Consider the following 21,466-nt stretch of genomic DNA (forward strand, 5'->3'; position numbering starts at 1 on the left):
GACATGGAGAAAATTTGGTTTGTAGGTATCTCTCTGAAAAGAAGGTAGACTGAAAATGATTATGTAGTCTGAATTGGTTACCTATAAGCAGAGATCACCAAGCCTATTATTTTAATTTGGGAATAGCATAAATAGGGTAATCCAGAGAGGATGAGGTTCTCAACAGCTTTCACCCTGTTCTGGGTTCAATAGATCATGGCCTTCAAGGAAGGAGAAGCAAAAGAAAAGGAAGGCATCTTGCAGTTGCGACACATCAACTCAGCCAAACCCAATCCAATGTCCTCAACCACTGCCTCTGCGACCTCCATCTGTATATGTGGGAAGGTCCCTGCAGGGGTGGAAGTTCTGCAGTGTGACCTCTGTCAAGACTGGTTTCATGGACAGTGTGTTACAGTACCACGCCTGCTCAGTTCCCTAAGGGCCAGTCCTACATCATCTCAGCTGCTAACTTGGTGGGAATGGAATACTAAATTTCTGTGCCCCTTGTGCATGCGTTCAAGGCGTCCACGTCTAGAGACCATCCTGTCATTGCTGGTAGGACTACAGAGACTGCCTGTGAGGCTACCTGAGGGTGAGGCCCTACAGTGCCTAACAGAGAGGGCCATTGGTTGGCAAGGCCGTGCCAGACAGGCTTTAGCTTCTGAGGATGTGACTGCTTTATTGGGACAGCTAGCCAAAGTCCGCCAACAGCTACAGAATAAATTGAGACATGAGAAGGCCCCTACCTCTTCTTCAGACCTTGCCTCTGACTCTCTCAGGAACAGTACTGGCAAGGATATCCTTAAGGTAAGCTGCTCAACTAACTTCTTAACATTTAAATTTCTGTAGGCTAGTCTTTATCCTTAAAGATCCACTCTTACTAATGGTTTTTAGGTCAGTCTCCCTCCCTTGTTCTGCATCATTCTGGATTCTTAAATTCTGTATCAATGGTTGTTAATCTGTGGGTCTTGACCCCACCCATCACATACATTGCTTATTGGATATTTACGTTATGACTTATAATAGTAGCAAAATGACAGGTAACATGAAGTAATTTTATGGTTGGGGGTCACCACATGAGGAACTGTATTAGGAAGGTTGAGAATCACTTCCTATTGTCTTCTATAAAGAATGGATAAAATTAGATTTTCCACAGCCTGATTTTTCAGTTTTATTAAAGTAATCCATTCCTGCTGTCTTCAGGAAGAGGAGTTGATACTAAATGAAGATAGACTGATAAGTCCAGAGAAGACTTTTCGAAAGGAAACTTTATATAAAAGAGGTAAGTCTAGGTGTTGGTAGACTATTGATTAGATACCACCAAATGATGTTTGTCCTGTCCTCAGCTTTTTCATAGTAAGGGGAATAAGATCAAGGTCTGACTCTAAAAGAGCTGTCCACTAACCCTCCAGATGAGGAACTGCTGCCTTCACTATTATCACAATTAACTGGTCCTGTATTGGAACTGCCGGAAGCCACCCGGGTCCCCCTAGAGGAGCTTATGATGGAGGGAGATCTACTTGAAGTGACCTTAGATGAGAACTATAGCATTTGGCAGCTGCTGCAAGCTGGGCAGAATCCTAACTTAGAGCGGATTCATACACTTCTAGAGGTAAGGAGATGGGTCATGGACAGTTGTTGGAAGCAGTACAAACATGAACTATATACAACATATTTTTGCTTTTCTGTGTATTATAGCTTGAGAAGCCTGAGAACCAAGAGAATCGGTCACAGGAACAGACACCAGAAAGGCGTCAACAGCGGAGGCTAAAGGTGGATTTGAGTAGAAAGGCTGAGGATCTTTCTCAAAAAGAGCTAGAATCAAAAAGAGCCAGAAGTTCAAGGATTAAGCCTAAGGAAAAACAGTTTCAAGAGGCAACATGTGGAGAAAATGTGTTTTTGTCATGTCCTACAGAACATACACGTATCTTAAAAGAGCACATGAGTAGTGTACAGAAGAAGGATATAAGCCCTTCATCTTTTTCTTCCATAACTCCTTTGCTACACCTATCTTATTTTCATCAACAGGAATTATAACATTAGGAAAAGTGATTTTTCCCATTCTTTCCTAATTCTCATTTCTCCTTTCCATGTTCTTTCCTTCTTTATTTTCTCCCTTTTCTCTCCTTTCTTTCTGTTATTCCCCTACCTTCCCTCAGTTTCACTGCCTTTCATACACCTTTCTTTGCCTTTAATTCCTTCAGTACCTAAAGAAGTATTTATTTCTTATCTAGAGCTTGTCTACAAATTATTATGTCCTTACTCCTAATGCATTTACAGCTCATTTCCTAAAAACTATGCCCTGTGTGCTTTCCCAAAATTCTGTCAGCAGTATTCCTATGATTACCATACAAAACGTGATATCCTGAGCTACAGAGAGAAAAGTAAAATTTGAAAATTTAAAGTTTATTAAACTTCTTGATTTTTAAATGCTTCACTCTTCTCTGTGTAATGGCCACCAGATCATGTACTTATTAAAATAAGTCTTTTATTTCATATTTTTTATTTTATCTCTTACTTTTTTATCTTTAGTTCACATTGTGAGAAAACATTGTATATTGTAACTACTTCTTAAGGAAAAAAATACAGTATGCAAATTTATTCTAGTTTTCTTTTAAATTTCTTTCTCCTGTTAAAATAAACGTGTGTTTTGAAATTGGACCTGACTTGGACTTCTTGAAGTAGGGGATTAGAAAACCAAGGTTGAAAACAATTGCAATTATGGGAATCAACAAAGTTTGTTTCTGGATTTAACACTGATTTATATTCAGGTTCTCTGTTCTCTATTCTTAATAATGTGTTGTCTACATATTGTTGTCATACCTGCAGTTTCTCTAGTAACTGTAAAATAAGATGACCTCTCTTACTTTCTCTTTTAGAACATTGTTTTGGTGAGCTTGTAATGACTTTATTTCTTGATTTGGTTTCTTTTGAGTCCTAAACCTGATAATTTTAACAACTTATTTTCTCTCCTCAGGTTACTCTTCATTCTTATTTAATTCATTGGCTGTGATATTTCATTGTAAAGGTTAAGTCAGTAGTATATAACACTATCCATCAATTCTATTTTTCTTAATTTCTTTCAATTATCAAATATTGTCAATCTTTTCTATTCGGTTTGTTGTTGTTTTGTTTTGTTTTTGTTTTTCAAGACAGGGTTCCTTTGTAGTTTTAGAGTGTGTCCTGGAACTAGCTCTTGTAGACCAGGCTGGCCTTGAACTCACAAATCTGCTTGCCTCTGCCTCCTCAGTGCTGGGATTAAAGGTGTGTCCCATCACTCTCTGGCTCTTTTTTCTATTCTTACTGATGAGTCTTTTTGTTCACACTAAACCCCCTTTTTTCTGCAACCAGTTTATCATCAAGCCAGGTTTATTATTAAATATAATTATGCCCCTCAACCCCAGTTTTAATTTCTTTATATATTAGTTACAAAATTGTTTGTTTTCAAGTAATATTTCTTTATATAATTTTCATCCAAACCGTTTTAGTTTCACCTTTCCTCAACTCAACATATTTCATTTCCTTACATCTCTGCTCTCATTATTCCTCCATTCCCTTTTATATTGTATGGTCTTTTTTAGTTTCTCTATCCTCTATTGTAAAGCCAATTCTTATCATGGAACCTATTCTATTTTCTGAGTTTGTACAGTTCCCAAAAAGTTAAACATAGAGTTATAAGGATCCAAAGCTAGGATATCCATATGACTAAGAACATGCTATGTTTGAATATAGGTTAAATCACTTTTTTTTCCAAGCTCTTTTTCTTTTCCTGTAAATACAATAATGTAATTTTATTTATAGCAGAAATGAATTCACTTATGTATATATATATATCACATTTTAATTATCAGTTCATCAGTTGGTAGATATATAGGCTGATTTTATTTTCCAGTTGTGATTAGATAGAGCTGAAATAAATATAGGTAAGCAAATATCTCTATACTAGGATATTGAAAACAATCCCATTCACAGTTTCCACAAAATAAACCAGTACATGCATGTTTTTCAAGAAACCAAACCAAGGAAGTTAAAAACTTGTATGCTGAAAACATTTAAATGGTAAAGAGATAAATTAAAGGAACTATGAGATGGTTACTATGCTCATAAATTTAAATAATCAATATTGTAAAAATAACTACCTTGCCAAAAGCAATCTCTAGATTCATTGTAATACCAAACAAATCACAATGACATGTTTTACAGAATTAGAAAAACAGTATTAAAAATATTTTTAAGCATAAATATTTTTGTTACTCAAATCCTAAGAGAAAAGGATAAGATAGGAGATATCACCAGACCTGACTTTAAGGTATTTCAGAGTCATAGTACCAAATTAGCATAGTACATGAACAAAAAGAGACATGAATATCAATGGAAAAGAATAAGAGATCCAGAAATACTCCCACAAAAGCTACAAACACTTGATTTCTTACAAAGATGCCAAAAAATTACATTTTTAGAGAAAAGAGTCTTTTTAATAAATACTGCTGAAAAAACTGAATATTCATTTGTTAATGAACTTTTTAAAAATTCTTAGTTGAAATAGAAGTTAATTACTCTAAGGCTGCATAATGTTTTTCAAATTTTTGTTTTTATATACCCACAAATGTGAAAGAAGACCTCTGATTCTCAAAATAACCACAGCGTGTTATTGATTGGAAATATGTGGTGAAAGAATTGAGAAATCTCTCCAATGTATTTTCCATTAAGGGAGCAGCCCAATTCAGAATTATTACACAGTTTTTTAAATTCTCAAATAATTAAGAAAAATATGTATTAAAAATAAATATTATATACAGTATATTAGAACATGATTATAATCCCAGCATTTGAGGTCAACATGAGCATTTTTATAAGTTCAAAGCTAGCCTGGGTTACCTAGTAAGATCTTGTCTCCAACAACAACAAAAATAATCAGAAAAAGGAAATATTATATAATAAATATCTGCAAAGAGTTTTAATACTTTTGGTAGTCCTTTGAAACAAAGCAAAAGTAGGTTCTGAAATTAAATGTGAAAAATGGTGTTAGCATGGAGGAAACAGGAGAAAGACTAGAGTAAATTATGCTGCATAATAATGGTTGATATGTAAGATAAGTCTACCAAATTTCCTAGGTAGAAAATGGAATAGAGGTGTTAAATAAAGTGACCAGGGAACTATAGATTTGGAGTGAGTCCTGAGCCCCAGCAGATCAAACCAAAATGAAGTGGAAAAGCTACAAAATCAAGGCATCTTTTTGACCATCTGAGAAATAAGGAGAGAGCTCATGGCCCATCCCCAGTCAGGACTGGAGGTCCCTTCTACATTATTCTTTAAGAAGAAAATTATTTCAGAGATGGAAAAGATGGCTCAAATGGTCAAGTCTTACAGAAGACTGGAGTTCCCAGTGCCCACATTGGGTGAGTCCTGCAGCTGTTTTGCATGCTTCCATGTATACTACCTGCACTACCTCATTTGTAAAGCCAACTTCTCTCTTTTTTTTTAAAATTTTATTGATTTTTATTGAGCTCTACATTTTTCTCTGTTCTACTCCCTGCCTCTCCCTCCCCTTCAGCCCTCACCCAAGGTCCCCATGCTCCCAGTCTACTCAGAAGATCTTATCTTTTTCTACTTCCATGTAGATTAGATCCCTGTATGTCTCTCTTAGGGTCCTCATTGTTGTCTAGGTTCTCTGGGATTGTGATTTGTAGGCTGGTTTTCTTTATTTTTAAAAACTACTTATAAGTGAGTACATATGATAATTGTCTTTCTGGATCTGGGTTACCTCACTCAAAATGATGTTTTCTAACTCCATCCATTTGCCTGCAAAATTCAAGATGTTAGCCAGGCAGTGGTGGCACACGCCTTTAATCCCAGTACTCGGGAGGCAGAGGCTGGCAGATCTCTGTGAGTTCGAGGCCAGCCTGGTCTACAAGAGCTAGTTCCGGGATGGGCACCAAAGCTACAGAGAAACCCTGTCTCGAAAAATCAAAAAAAAGAAAAAAATCAAGATGTTATTATTTTTTATTACACACATTTTTATAGGCTATTCATTTTATCTGAATTAGTTCTGTTGAAGGAATGAGTTCTGGTACTATAGAAATCATGCAAAGAAAAAGCATTACACTTTTGTAATGATAATTTATTTTGTAATTATAGATTATTAATCTTTGATCAACTTACTCATTTTGAAACATGATTTATACTGTAGCAAAAACATTAGTTTTGTGAGTGTGTGTATGTGTATACACATGTGTTAGGTATGTGTATGTATGTGAAGATCTAAGGATGATGTCATGTGCCTTTATCTTCACTTTCTGTCTTACTTTTTTGAGACATGGTCTCTTACTGAAGCTTGAACTCACATTTAGCCAGCCTGTTTTGTATCTGTCTCCCCAGCATGGAGATTATAGATGGTACTTTGATTCTCTAGGCATTATGGTTGCCAGAGATTTAACTCAAGTCATCAGGCCTGTGGCATAAGCTATTTAAATAACCACCAAACCTTCTCTTTAGCCCCGAAAACTTAAGTTGTTAGAGTCTTTAGAAAGAACCCAATCAGAGACTGAAAACTAAAGTAAAATTTTACCACTGTTGGGTACTTAAAACTTCTGGTCTTGCAAGAAAATACCTTAGAAAAACTTAACTGTAACTAGCATAATTGATAGCTCCAAGGTTTGTAACCTGTAACTTAGAGTGGAACTGTATCACTCTTCACTTGGTACATCAATACAATTTAGGGAACAGTTTTCAGACAGTGTTGTATTTCCAGCTATAAGGCTTCAAACAACTTTAATCCCCTCATTAATGCCTTTTACATTTTATATCTTAGTTCTTTCAGCTTGTATTTGTGAATGCAGCCTTGTTACAGGTCATCCTTTAACTATCTTTAATACAACTTTTTTCCTTTCAAATATTTACACTTTTTTTCCTCCTCCCAATCCTCCACTCGCCCTCCTCCCTACCTATCCCTGCTTGAGAGAGGGCAGGGAACTCTGCCCTATGGGAAGTCCAAGGCCCTTCCCCCATACATCCAGGCCTAGGGAGCTGTGCATCCATATAAGATAGGGTCTCAAAAGCCAGAAACATGCCTAAAAACAGGTCCCAGTGCCTTTATCAATGGGTTCTCTGTCAGCCCTATTGTCAGCCACAATCAGAGAGTCCGATTTGATCACATGCTCGTTTAGACCCAGTCCACCTGGATTTGGTGAGCTCCCATTAGAATAGGCATACTGTCTGAGTTGGTGGACCAACCCCTTGTGGTCATGACTTCCTTGGGCATCTTCTCCCTCCTTCTGCCTTTCAACTGGACCTTGGGAGCTCAGTTCAGAGTTCCAATGTGGGCCTCTGTCTCTGTCTCCATCACTCACCGGACAAAGATTCTATGGTGATATTCGAGATAATTATCAGAGTGATAGTGGGGCAAGGCCAGTTCAGGCACCCTCTCCTCTGCTGTCCAAGGACCTAGCAGGGGACATCCCCATGGACACCTGGGATCCCCTCTAGAGCCAAGTCTCTTGCCAATCCTAAAATAGCTCCCTTAATGTAGATATCTTCTTCCCTGTTCCTATATCTGCCCTTCCTCCATCTCTACCTTCCCACTCCCCCAAGCTCTCTCCAGTGTTTCCCTTCTCCCTACCCACTCCCCCTCTCCCTTTTTCCAACCTTATTCACACCCCTACCCCCACCCTCATGCTCCCAACTTTTGCCCAGCACTCTTGTTTGCTTCCAATTTCCAAGAGGATCTATATATGTTTTTGTTTGGTTTCACCTTCTTATTTAGCTTCTCTAGGCTTGTGAACTGTAGACTTAATGTCCTTTTTTTTATAGCTAGAGTCTGCAAATGAGTGAGAACATACCATATTCATCTTTTTGGGTCTGGGTTACCTCACTCAGGATAGTGTTTTCTATTTCCATCCATTTGTGTGCAAAATTCAAAATGTCATTGTTTTTACCGCTGAGTAGTAATCTAATGTGTATATATTCCACACTTTCTTCATCCATTCTTCCATTGAGGGGCATCTAAGTTGTTTCCAGGTTCCAGTTATTACAAATAGTGCTGCTATGAACATAGTTGAACAAATGCTTTTGTAGTATGATAGGGCATCTCTTGGGTATATTCCCCAGAGTGGTATTGCTGGATCCTGAGGTAGGTTGATTCCCAATTTCCTGAGAAACTGCCACACTGATTTCCAAAGTGGTTGCACAAGTTTGCATTCCCACAAACAATGGATGAGTGTTCCCCTTATTCCACATCCTCTCCAGCATAGGCTATCATGGGTGTTTTTTATTTTAGCCATTCTGACAAGTGTAAGATGGTATCTCAAAGTTGTTTTTATTTGCATTTCCCTGCTTGCTAAGGAGGTTGAGCATGACCTTAAGTGTCTTTTGGCCATTTGAACTTCTTCTGTTGAGAATTCTCTGTACAGTTCAGTACCCCATTTTCTAATTGGGTTAATTAGAGTTTTAATGTCTAGTTTCCTGAGTTCTTTATATATTTTGGACATCAGACCTTTGTCTGTTGCGGGATTGGTGAAGATCTTCTCCCAGTTAGTGGGTTGCCTTTTTGTCTTAGTGACAGTGTCCTTTGCTTTACAGAAGCTTCTCAGTTTCAGGAGATCCCATTTATTCAATGTTGCCCTTAATGTCTGTGCTTCTGGGGATATATGTAGGAAGTGGTCTCCTGTGCCCATGTTTTGTAGAGTACTTCCCACTTTTTCTTATATCAGGTTCAGTGTGTTCAGACTGCTATTGAGGTCTTTAATCCATTTGGACTTGAGTTTTGTTCATGGTGATAGATATGGATCTATTTTCATTCTTCTACGGGTTGACATCCAGTTATGCCAGCACCATTTGTTAAAGATGCTTTCTTTCTTCCATTGAATGCTTTTAGCTCCTTTGTCGAAAATCAGGTGTTCATAGGTTTGTTGATTAATATCCGGGCCTTTGATTCAATTCCATTGGTTAACTTCTCTGTTTTTGTGCCATTACCAAGCTGTTTTCATTACTGTAGCTCTGTAATAGAGTTTGAAGTCAGGGATGGTAATGCCTCAGGGAGTACTTCTATTGTATAGGATTGTTTTGGCTATCCTGAGGTTTTGTTTTTCCATATAAAGTTGATTATTGTTCTCTCAAGTTCTGTGAATAATTTTCTTGGGCTTTTGATGAGGATTGCATTGAATCTATAGATTGCTTTTGTTGATCCTCCCAATCCAAGAGCATGGAAGGTCCTTCCATTTTCTGGTGTCCTCTTAGATTTCTTTCTTCAAAGACTTAAAGTTCTTGTTAAATAGATCTTTCACTTCCTTGGTCAGAGTTACCCCAAGATATTTTATGCTGTTTGTGGCTATCGTGAAAGGTGATGCTTCTCTGATTTCCCTCTCTGCTTCTTTATCCTTTGTATATAGGTGGGCCACTGATTTTTTGGAGTTGATCTTGTATCCTGCCACATTACTAAAGGTGTTTATCAGCTGTAGGATACAGCTGTAGGTACAGTTTTTGGGGTTGCTTATGTACACTATCATATCATCTGGAAATAACAGAAGTTTGACTTCTTCCTTTCCAATTCGAATCCCCTTGATCTCCTTATGTTGTCTTACTTATGTCTCCTTATGTTGCTAGAACTTCAAGTACTATGTCGAAGAGATATGCCGGACCAGCAGACACTCACCCCTCTGGGTTGATAGCCTTAGTGAGGAGCAGAAACTGTTCCTTGGCCAAGGACCTCGCAGACAACAGGGCAGGCTTGGGGGATGCAGGGTCTTGTGGATGGATCAAAGAAGCCCCTGTAGCAGGAGCTGGAGGGGACCTGTTCTTCCTTCCCCAACCCTCCGCCCAGGAATGGCACACACTCACCAGTCTGAATTGATCTCCTCAGCACAGGAACAGGGACACCTGGTAGTCCGAGGACCCCGCAGACAAAAGGGCAAACTTGGGGGTAGAGCAGGGTTGTGTGGAACAAAGAAGCCCCTGCAGCAAGAGCAGGAGGTGCAGTGCATTCCCTCCCTTCCGGGGGCCTTGGCCCAGCGGGCATACCTTCACCTTTCTGGGTCAAAAGCCTCAGTGCAGGAGCAGGAACTGTTCCTTGGCCAAGGATCTCGTAGACAAACAGGGCAGGCTCGGGAAGGCGGGGTCATGTGGAGCAAAGAAGCCCCTGCTGCAGGAGCTGGAGGGGCCCTGTGCTCCCTCCCTGACCTTCTGCACAGGGATGGCACACACTCACCAGTCTGGATTGATCTCCTCAGCACAGGAACAGAAACTTGAATAATTTTTTTTATGTGTTCTTGGATTCAGTTTGCCAGTATTTTATTGAGAATTTTTGCATCAATGTTCATGAGCAAGATTGGTCTGTAATTCTCTTACTTGGCTGAGTCTTTGTGTGGTTTTGGTATAAGGGTAATGATAGCTTCACAAAAAGAGTTTTGCAAGGATTTTTCTGTTTCTATTTTGTGAAACACATTAAGGAGTATAGGTATTAGGTCTTCTTGGTAGTTCTGGTAGAATTCTGCATTGAAACCATCTGGTCCTGTGCTTTTTTTGTTACAGAGGGTTTTTTATGACAGCTTCTATTTCCTTACAACTTATAGGTCTATTTAAATTGTTTACCTAGTCTTGATTTAATTTTGGTATATGGTATTTATCTAAAAACAAGTCTATTTCTTTTACATTTTCAAACTTTGTGGCATATAGTCTTTTATAGTAAGACCTAATGAATCTTTGAATTCCCTCATTGTCTGTTATGTCCCCCTTTTCCTTTCTGATCTTGTTAATTTGCATGTTCTCTCTTTGCCTTTTGATTAGTTTGGATGAAGGTTTGTCAATCTTGTTGAGTTTTTCAAAGAGCCAGCTCTTCGTTCATTGATTCTTTGGATTGTTTTCTGTGTTTCAGTCTATTTTGTTGATTTCAGCCCTCAGTTTGATTATTTCCCATTTTCCACTCCTCCTGGGTGAGTCTGCTTTTTTTTTTTTCCAGATGATGTGGGATTTCATTGGTCAACAAAGAAACTGTCTTGGCCCATCTGATAGGGCAGAATTTAGATAGGCGGAGTAAACAGAACAGAATGCTGGGAGGAAGAAGAAGTGAGCTCAGACGCGATGCCACTCCTCTCCAGAGCAGACGCAATGAAGCAGCTGCCAGATCAGACGTGCTGAATCTTTCCCGGTAAGACTGATGCTACACAGATTATTAGAGATGGGTTGATCTCCATATGAGAATAACCCAGTAAGGGCTAGAGCTAATGGGCCAAGCAGTGTTTAAAAAAATACAGTTTGTGTGTTGTTATTTCGGGGCATAAGCTAGCTAGGCAGCCAGGAGCCGGACGGGAATGCTGCCCACAGCTCCCACAACACCAGAGCTTTAAGGTGTGTATTAAGTCTCTGATGGGATCTTTCTCCATTTTTTTTTTTAATGTGGGCACTTAGAGCTATGAACTTTCCTCTTAGCTCTGCTTTCATAGTGTCCCATAGGTTTGGGTATGTTGTGTCTTTATTTTCATTGAATTCAAGGAAGACTTTAATTTCTTTATTTCTTGCCTGATCTAGGGGAGGTTCAGTTGTTGACTGTTCAGTTTCTATGAGTTTGTAGGCTTTCTGGGGATAGAATTGTTGTTAAATTCTAACTTTATTCCATGGTGATTCAATAGTACACAAGTGGTTACTAAAATTTTTTTGTGTCTGTAGATGTTTTCTTTGTTACAGAATATGTGATCGATTTTCGAGAAGGTTCCATGAGGTGTTGAGAAGAAGGTATATTCTTTTCTGTTTGGGTAGATGTCTGTTAAGTTCATTTCATTCATTACCTCTCATTTCTCTCTTAGGTTTCTGTCTGATCTACCTGTCCATTGGTGAGAGAGGAGTGTTGAAGTCTCTTACTATTAGTGTGTCGGGTTTGATGTCTGCCTTGAGTTCTAATAACACATAGACATATGTGGTTGTTTATATATTAGGGGCATAGATATTCAGGATTGAGACTTGTTCCTATTATGAGTATAAAGTGTCCTCTCCATCTCTTCTGATTGATTTTAGTTTGAAATCAATTTTGTTAGATATTATTATAGTCACACCTGCTTGTTTCTTAAGTCTGTTGATTGGAAAACCTTTTCTTAACCTTTTACTCTGAGGTAATATCTGTCTTTGTGGTTGAGGTGTGTTTCTTGCGAACAGCAGTATGTTGGATGCTGTTTTCATATTCATTCTTTTAACCTGTACCTTTTTATAGGTGAATTGAATCCATTGATATTAAGTGATATTAATGACCAATGGTTGTTAACTCTGGTTACTACTTTGGTGGTAGTGTTTGCATGTTTCCCTTCTTTGAGTTGTGCTGGTGGAGTGTTGTTAGATATCTGAGTTATTGTGGGAATTGTTGCATTCCTTGTGAGTTTCCTTCTATTACTTTCTGTAAGGCTGGATTTGTGGCTACGTATTGTTTAAATTTGTTTTTATCCTGGAATGTCTTGTTTTCTCCATTGATGGTAAAAGAAAGCTTGGCTGGGTATAGTAGTCTGGGCTTGCATCCATGGTCTCTCAGTTTCTGCAGCACATCTATCCAATACCTTCTGGTTTTCATGGTTTCCATAGAGAAGTCAGGTGTGATTCTGATAGGTTTACCTTTATAAGTTACTTGACCTTTTTCCTTTGCAACTCTTAATATACTTTCTTTATTCTGTATGTTGTGTGTTTTGTTTATTAAATGGCGAGGGGATTTTTTTTTGTTTTTTTTTTGTTTTGTTTTGTTTTGTTCCAGTCTATTAGGTGTTCTGTATGCTTCTTGTACCTTCATAGGAATATCTTTCTTTAGGTCGGGAATGTTTACTTCTATAATTTTGTTGGATATATTTTCTGGGCCATTGAGCTGTAATTCTTCTCCTTCTTCTACCCCTGTTATTCTTAGGTTTGGTCTTTTCATGGTGTCCCAGATTTCCTGGATGTTTTGTGATGAGAATTTGTTCAATTTGCTATTTTCTTTCATCTTTCATCAGTGCATTTATTTTCTCTATGGTGTCTTCAACATCTGAGATTCTTCTATTTCTTGTATTCCATTGGTTATACTTGTCTACTTGTCTCTGTAGTTTCTGTTTGTTTACCTAGATTTTCCATATTCTGCCATCTCTTGGTTTGTATTTTCTTCATTGCCTCCATTTCAGTTTTCAATTCTTGGACTGTTTCCCTTACCTGTTTGATTGCTTTTTCTTGGTTTTCTTGGATATCTTTGAGGGATTTATTCATTTCTCCTAACTTTTTGTTAGTCTTCTTATCCATTTCTTTAAAGGAGTTTTTCACATCCTGTTTAATGGTCTCAAACATTTTCATCATGTAATGTTGAAAGTCAGTTTCTTCTGCTTCTTCTGGATTAGGGTGTTCAAGTCTTCCTGTTGTATGTTTGTTTGATTCTGGTGTTTTCATGTTGCTTTTCAGATTGTTGGAGGAATTCTTGCATTTGCGCCTGCCCATCTCTTTCTTCAAATGCTGTTAGGAGAGTCTTGGCAGCTCGGTCTGATCTTTGCTGTGGCTACCTGTGTACTTGGGGGTTTTCTTTGGTCTGTCCTCTTTTAGGTCCCCTCAGCACTGGAGTTGTCTCTCAGATCCTCTCCACCCTGAAGTATGCCCTCCGAAAGGATCTTCTGGTACAGGATCAGGACCATTTGCTGACAGTGACCTTGCAGACAAAAGGTTGGGCTTACTGTGTCCAGGCTCGCTCAGTGAAACCAAGAAACTCCTGCAGCAGTTGCACTCACCACTTTGTCCCCAGACCCTCAGCCCCAGAGCAGGCTGAGTTGGGGGATCCTATGACCCCGCAGAAGGGAAAGGGTGCCTGGGGGCAAGCTGGGATGGGATAAGAAGAGAAAGTCAGTAGACGGGAAGAGGAGACCCCGCTGAATGACCAGAAAGTTTAGGGGTTTTTGGAGGATGCTTGTATTTCCCTTGCGGGGCGTCTGGCCAGCCGGTTGGGTACTCACCTTCCCGAATGGAACTTCTGGAACCCTATCTTAATAAAACTTAATAAAGCTTTCAGATTTTTTTTGAGGCATGGGTGTCATTTTATCTAAGGGTGGCCTCAAATTCACTATAACTAAATGTTACCTTGTACTTGTAGTCATCCTTTCTGTTTCCTAAATGAAGAAATTACAAGCATGTCTGATTTATGCAGTGCTAGGGATTAAATCCCAAGGGTGCGTGGTGGGCAGCTAATACTCTCTCAGCTAAGCTATATGCCCTTTATTCATGAATAGCAATTAATGTTTATCTTTTTTATCAAATGTTTGCTTAGTCATACACTTGGTATTTTGTTCTAAATATTCTTTTTATCAGCATGGTCATGCTAAGAATTTTTCCAAGTTTTAAGTTCTGTTTCTCTTTTAAGTTCAAGTTTTCTTGTTATCAGATATAAAGCCATTTCATACCATTTGTCTGTTTCTTCTTTAAAATAACTCAATTCTTAATTTTTCTTCTTTCCATATTATGCTTAAATACAGTTCAGCAATTTTTGTCACTTCTGAATGTGACTTTATATCCTGTTTTCAGTTATATTTTCATCATTTCCCTATTAAAATAATTAGAATAACCTCCTTATTTCTCCCAATATTCTGGCAATGTGTAATCTGAGTAAGCTAAGATTTCCTCTTTGAGCCTTCACTAAATGTATTCTTAATCATTTCTTCATGTCATAGGCATTTTTCAGCATGATTTTTCAAACTCGGCTAACTTCTACATAGTTCTATACTATGTTCTACATAGTTCTAAACACATTTGTCAAGTATTATAACAATTCAGTGTGGATATTAATTTATAATATCATACATAGATTAGGTAATTAATAAAGACCATTTATCATCAGTGAAGGCTCCATTATATTTGATTAGCCAAATAGAGAGAAATTGCTTATTCTTTTATGACATATTGAATACTATATCTTCACACTGTTATGACATACTAGATATTTTATAATATCAATACTTACATGAGATTCATAAGATTCTAACATAAAGGTATTACATATTTTGTCATTAGATATGAAATTCTAATGTAAATTTAGGAGGGTTAACATTCAGTAGCACCATAAGCCATTATATAGTATAGTATACTTATACTTTTATAGAAGTCATGGAATTAATGACATTTAAGATCATAAAAGATTGGAGATAGCATTGACACTAGTGTGTCTAACACCTGTTGTATTCAAGTATTACTCGTCAAACATTTACATGCATTATAAATTATCTTTTTTAGCATTTTTAATATGTTTTTAATTGAAATAGAAGTGTATCACATCCCTCCATCAAATTCCTCTCAGGTATCCTTCCTCTAACCCTTCCACCTCCTCTTTTTCAAGTTGATAGCTTCTTTTTCTTTATTATAGTTTTATATTTTAAAAAATAATTACAAGTGAGAGGCAGTGGATTCATACTGAATTAAGAAAAATAAGGTTTGATTAAGAAAGAACAAGCCCCCTGAGAAATATCTGATAAGAGTGGATGGCCCAGATGTCTAAGTTTTACACCCAACTACTCTCTTTTTTCTTTTAAGGACTTTAGTGGGCTACTGTGTGTTATTATGTTCTCTTTGAATTATTTGATTGCTGAGGAAGGAGCAACAGATGCTAAAAGACATTGGTTATAAATGTTGCTAAAGTAATCCAACATACATATTTTGAAAATGCTTTGACTTCAAAATTTAAGTCAAAAGATACGATACTTTGGAGAAAAGGTTTTGTTTTTGTTTCCACAGGAAATGAGAAGCTGTGGATTCTGGGCTAAGAAAAATCAGGTTTGATCCAGGAAGACCCCCTGAGAAATCTCCAATTGGAGCAGATGTCCAGATAATCCAATGATTCAAAGGACCTCTGTTGGAGTTTCCTCTGAGTTCTACATCCACAACAGTTTCCAGACTGCTAGCTGAGATGATCAAGCCTAACAGAAATTTCCAGTCATGACTTGACCATAATTCTAAATTTTCTTTAGGTCCCTGTAAGATTATCAGTATGAAGTAACAAAAAACTATACCTGCATTCTCAAAAAAATGGATTATGGATATTTATCTTTGTTTAGTCTGTTGGTTACAAGATGTTATGGGTAATGATCTGGGCCAAAAGCCAAACAAAGGATATTAGATTCAGAGTTTTTTTTTTGGAAAGGGGGGTGCTGTGGGACAATGATCTTTTTATCCTGTCACTTGTATTATTTTAATAAAATGCTGATTGGTCAGTAGCCAGGCAGGAAGTATAGGTGAGATGACCAGTCAGGAAGTAGAGATGGGGCCATGAGAACAAGAGAATTCTGGGAAGATAAAAGTTGCAGTCTGGAGTTGTCACCCACCTGCAGAGGCAGCCAGACACAGAGCAAACAAGATAAGAATGCCTTGCTGAAAAAAGTGTCAAGCCACATGGCTAACATAGACAAGAATAATGGGCTAATTTAAGTTGTAAGAAAGAGTTAATAAGAAGCCTGAGCTGATAGGCCAACCAGTTTATAATTAATGTAGGCCTTGGTGTGTTTCTTTGGGACTGAACAGTTTAAGTACCAGGAAGGACAAAAACCTCTGTCAACACTGTTCTTAAGCTGTGGCCATGTAATATTCTGAAAATACCTTATATTCCAAGAGACTGGAACTATTGCTAGGCTATCACAGCCAAAGTTAATAATATACCTTAAACCCACCTAAGACTGCTGTGTACTCAAATTGTTTGTTTAACCTGCCTTTAAGACCACAATATAACAACCAACATTATTTACCTTGTATTTCCCATATAAACAACTTTTGCCACCTAAACTAATATGTGGCTGTAATCATAAGTTATGGAGTCTTTTATAACCCTGTATTTGTATCCTTTGCTAAAAGCAGCAAACTGAAAGCAAAATCCTAAAATTCTCCATAAAGGTTGGAAGATATATTGTGTATATTGGCTGATAAACAATAAGATTTGTTATCTAGGTGCAATTGGTGTAACTGGGATCTTTATCCTTAGAAAAACTTTATTAATGTTTTCTGTTAAGTATCTCATTTCTTTCTCATATGATGCATTCTATGCCATTCAGTAGATAGATAGGAAAGCCATTTACGCACAGACACACAACACATACAACAGACATAACACTGCAGAGATAGATACACACAGACATGGACAAACAGATTCATAAGATAGATTTCAAAGAGGCTTGGAAACAGAGTCAGAAAACAGAACAAAAAACAATGAATAGGAAATAGAGATTTGAATCTGTACTTATTCTTGGCTAAATGATTCCAAGAGGATATGCTTTTATTTCTTTAATTATTGTGATATTGATGCTTTATTGATGACTCAGAAATAATTACTAATGCATATAATCCATACAGTAAGTCTTTTGCTGTATGTTCATTACAATAACCTTAATTTACTCACAATAGCAGTAGCTGTATAAACTATTCATAAAGATTACTTAAGCCGCCGGGCGGTGGTGGCGCACGCCTTTAATCCCAGCACTCGGGAGGCAGAGGCAGGTGGATCTCTGTGAGTTCGAGGCCTGCCTGGTCTACAAGAGCTAGTTCCAGGACAGGAACCAAAAAGCTATGGAGAAACCCTGTCTCGAAAAATAAATAATAATAATAATAATAAAAAAAGGGAAAATAAGAATAATTTTGGGGCTGGAGAGATGGCTCAGTGGTTATGAGCATTGCCTGCTCTTCCAAAGGTCGTGAGTTCAATTCCCGGCAACCACATGGTGGCTCACAACCATCTGTAACGAGGTGTGCTGCCCTCTTCTGGTCTGCAGACATACACACAGACAGAATATTGTATACATAATAAATAAATAAATATTTAAAAAAAAGATTACTTAAGCCACTTGTAAATTGTATCTTCTCAGAATAAAAATAAGCTATTGCCAAAGATAACATTAAAAATTAAGAAAGTCCACTCAATAGCATTTGTTTTAAATGACTAAAATGTTTCCCCCACTAACTTAAATTCTATATGTGGTTTTCTTTCTGGACAGCTAAAAATTTTGTAAAAAAGTAGTGAATTTAATGGAATCTCAAAAGATACATCATTGTGGAGATTAGACATGGCCAAATGTTGAGAGAAATAGGATAGTAAAGCATTTTAAACAATGATGAATATGTGATGTTGCTGTAATAAAACAGCTTAATACATTTTGCATGGATAAAAGTATTTCATTATTTGATTATGCAGTGAGCTACTAAAATAACTTTGGCCCTTTCTGCATATATATTTTTATTAATATTTAAAATTAAATTTTGGTATGATGAGATAAAATATACTTTTTCTCAATATATTGCTTTCTTATATAAAAATATGAATGCAACTTCTGGTACTATAAATATATATTGAGGATGGTTTTAGAGGATTGAACTACCATAATTGCATTTTTTAAAAAATAGGTAACTTTCCTATAGTGCAAAAGGTAGCTAAAGCTTACTTTTATAACTAAACTTTACACATTGATTATACTATTACCCCTTTAGTGGGTAACATAGCATAACTCATTTTGCAAGGAGTTACTATGAGAAAATGTTTAAAATCAGCAAGATTAATATTACAGCTTCTTAAGATCCAAAACCCTGAGATAACAGGAAGTAAAATAAAATATTTTGCTGTTGTCATTTCCAATAAAAGACCAAGGTAATTAGAAGATAGTATTTATAAGGTTGAGAATAAAAACAGAATCCCAACAAAAACTATTGTGGATGCTGAAAATGCTGGTTACTGACAACTCTGCCAGACTGCATGTTAAAAAAGTAATCTCACCAGGTGGGGTGGTGCACACCTTTAATTTCAGAATATGGGAGGCAGAGGGAGGCGGATATCAGTGAGTATGAGATCAGCCTGGTCTAACAGAGTTCCAGGACAGCCTGGACTGCTAAAAATGAGACCCTGAAATTAAAAAAAAAAAAAAAAAAAAAAAAAAAGTTCTTTTCTCCTCATACTGGGTCAGTTTGCCCAGCCTTAATACAAAGGGAAGTTCTTAGTCCTACCTCAACTTGATATATCTGCCCTTTCCTAAATAGAAAAGGAGTGGAGAGGAGAGAGAAGAAATTGCAGCAGGGATGTAAAATAAATTTAGTTTTAAAAATGTAATCTGAAGCCGGGCGGTGGTGGCGCATGCCTTTAATCCCAGCACTCGGGAGGCAGAGGCAGGTGGATCTCTGAGAGTTCGAGGCCAGCCTGGTCTACAAGAGCTAGTTCCAGGACAGGAACCAAAAGCTATGGAGAAACCCTGTCTTGAAAAACCAAAAAAAAAAAAAAAAAAAAAAAAAAAAAAAAAAAAAAAATGTAATCTGAATCTACATAGTATTCCTCAGTAAATTTTTAAATAATCTAAATTTTTATTTAAATTGAGTCCATATGCTTTTCAGTTCGTCTTGAGACGAGATGGAGCCTGCTTGTTTGTTTCCCAGCCACCCAGACTGAAAATAATCACAGAGAAACTATATTAAATAAAAAACTGCTTGGCCAATCACTTAAGCATCTTGCTAGCTAGCTCTTATATCTTAAATTAACCAGTTTCTATTTTATATTTTATTTTATATTTTACCACGATGCTTGTGGTTCACCAGTAAAGTTCCCAGGTTTTTGTCTCCTCTGGCCACTTCATGGCTTCTTCCTGTCTCCACCTTATTTCTTCATCTATCTGCTTGGAATTCCTGCCTTGCCCTATTCTGCTAAGCCAATGGCTGGAACAGCTTTATTCATTAACCAATAAAAGCAACACATTTACAGAAGGACTTCCACACCAAACACATTTGTTGTCTGAATTTTGTCTAGTATGAGTACCTAATTTCCTATATGGTTTTACCTTGAGAATTTCACAGATAAGCATCTGTCTGTTCCTATTGTCTTACTACCTTTTGAACCCAGCTTAAGTAACTAGGTACCTGACATGCAAGAGATTGATGTTGTGGTTCACAGAAATGAAGGGTCCTACCCTCATAACACAAGATTAGAATACTGAACCATTGATACCAGGACCTGTACAGATTTTTGTAGATTCAGCTCAAGGCAAGGACTGTCCTATTCTATGCCTGGTACCCAAAGAGGGCTGAGAAACAGGAATATTGATTAAAGTTAGAGTAAGAAAAAGTTAATGACTCCTTCAACCAGCCATCTAAATTCACACAACAAAGTAAGACAAACTTTGGCCTTCCTCAATAAAACCTGATCCAGGCTCAAGCTTCCGTAAAGCAAAAATTCTTGAAAAGCTTTGTCTGACTGTTATCAAGGAGTTTCCTGGAAAGAACATCTATGTCTGCATAGACTGATGAACAGATTAGGATTTCAGTACTGTAGAGAGGTTGGAATTTTGTAAACTCAGAAGCTAATCACTATACCTTGAGCTACTTTTAACCTGGAACAGCCATTGCTTGCCCCACTCTGCCTGAACTGACAACTTATGATAATAAAACACTTTTTACCTTTAGCTTCTACCAATTCAGAAGCTGTAAATCATCACATATCATCTTGGGTCTAAAATATAACTTCCCTGTTGTTATACCTACTTCTTTGATATACCAGTACAACTTTAATGTATTTTGAAGTTACCTTGATTTATGCTTTTGTTCCATAAAACTGAAAAACATATGAAACTTCTTCCACTTTGGAACATAAAATTTAGGGTAACTTAAAACTGTGTTCTTGGGCCATCATCACTTAAAAATGCTCCAAAAAGGGTTTACTTAGCTGGGCGATGGTGGCGCACTCCTTTAATCCCAGCACTCGGGAGGCAGAGGCAGGTGGATCTCTGTGAGTTCAAGGCCAGCCTGGTCTACAAGAGCTAGTTCCAGGACAGGCTCCAAAACCACAGAGAAACCCTGTCTCGAAAAAAAACCAAAAAAAAAAAAAAAAAAAAGGGTTTACTTGTCTTACAATTCCAAACTGCTGATCATCTCTGAAAGAAGTCAGGACAGGAACTTAAACAGTACAGGAACCTAGAGGGAGAAGCTGATGCAGAGGCCATGGAGGAGTGCTGCTCACTGGCTTACTTCCTATGTCTTGCTCAGCCTGCTTTCTTACAGATCCCAAATCCAAGGATGGCATCATCCACAATGGGATGACCCCTTCCCCATTAACTGTCAATCAAGATAATGCAGTGTAGGCTAGGCCTTCTCTATCAATCACTAATATGATTATTGAAAGATGCATTCTGGATTTTAATACTTAAGGGGTACCTGTAAGTGTCCCAACAGGCAGAGAAATAAACTGAGAATACTCAGCTCAGTGTAACTCTTCATCAACTTTAATCAAATTGATGTGCAATGCCATATAGTTTTTGTAAACATATTTAAACACAATAGAATTTGGAGAAAATTTCTCAGGCAATGATAATTCTGATTCCAGGTGCACAGTAAACTTAAGGTATAACAATACAGAAACCTTTTACAAAGTAATATTACCATGGTGGGAGCCAAGATAAAAATAAAAGGCCTAGAATCTAATATAGTACCAGACTGAGATAACACAGAGGTCTGCAAGCTGTAAAGTACATCTGATATCTCTGTAAGCACAACCCTTACTTAC

The 21,466-nt window shown here is 37.4% G+C and overlaps 1 protein-coding gene and 1 pseudogene across 4 annotated transcripts in view; both read left to right on the top strand.

Annotated features, from left to right (window-relative positions):
• Positions 1-2,552, top strand: part of LOC130868835 (lysine-specific demethylase 5D) — a 51,142-nt gene extending 48,590 nt beyond the window's left edge. For all 4 annotated transcript variants that reach the window (XM_057760858.1, XM_057760859.1, XM_057760861.1 and 1 more), the window contains 4 exons: positions 193-786; positions 1,183-1,261; positions 1,392-1,591; positions 1,678-2,552. In XM_057760858.1, the coding sequence (XP_057616841.1) occupies positions 193-786; positions 1,183-1,261; positions 1,392-1,591; positions 1,678-2,016 (1,212 nt within the window). In that variant the 3' untranslated portion in view covers positions 2,017-2,552. The remainder of the gene's footprint in view (positions 1-192; positions 787-1,182; positions 1,262-1,391; positions 1,592-1,677) is intronic.
• LOC130868812 (ubiquitin-like modifier-activating enzyme 1 Y) overlaps positions 1-21,466 on the top strand; it is a 964,755-nt pseudogene that overhangs the window by 243,624 nt on the left and 699,665 nt on the right.

This window comes from Chionomys nivalis, chromosome Y (genome assembly GCF_950005125.1).
Source record: "Chionomys nivalis chromosome Y, mChiNiv1.1, whole genome shotgun sequence".
NCBI classification, from domain to species: Eukaryota; Metazoa; Chordata; class Mammalia; order Rodentia; family Cricetidae; genus Chionomys; species Chionomys nivalis.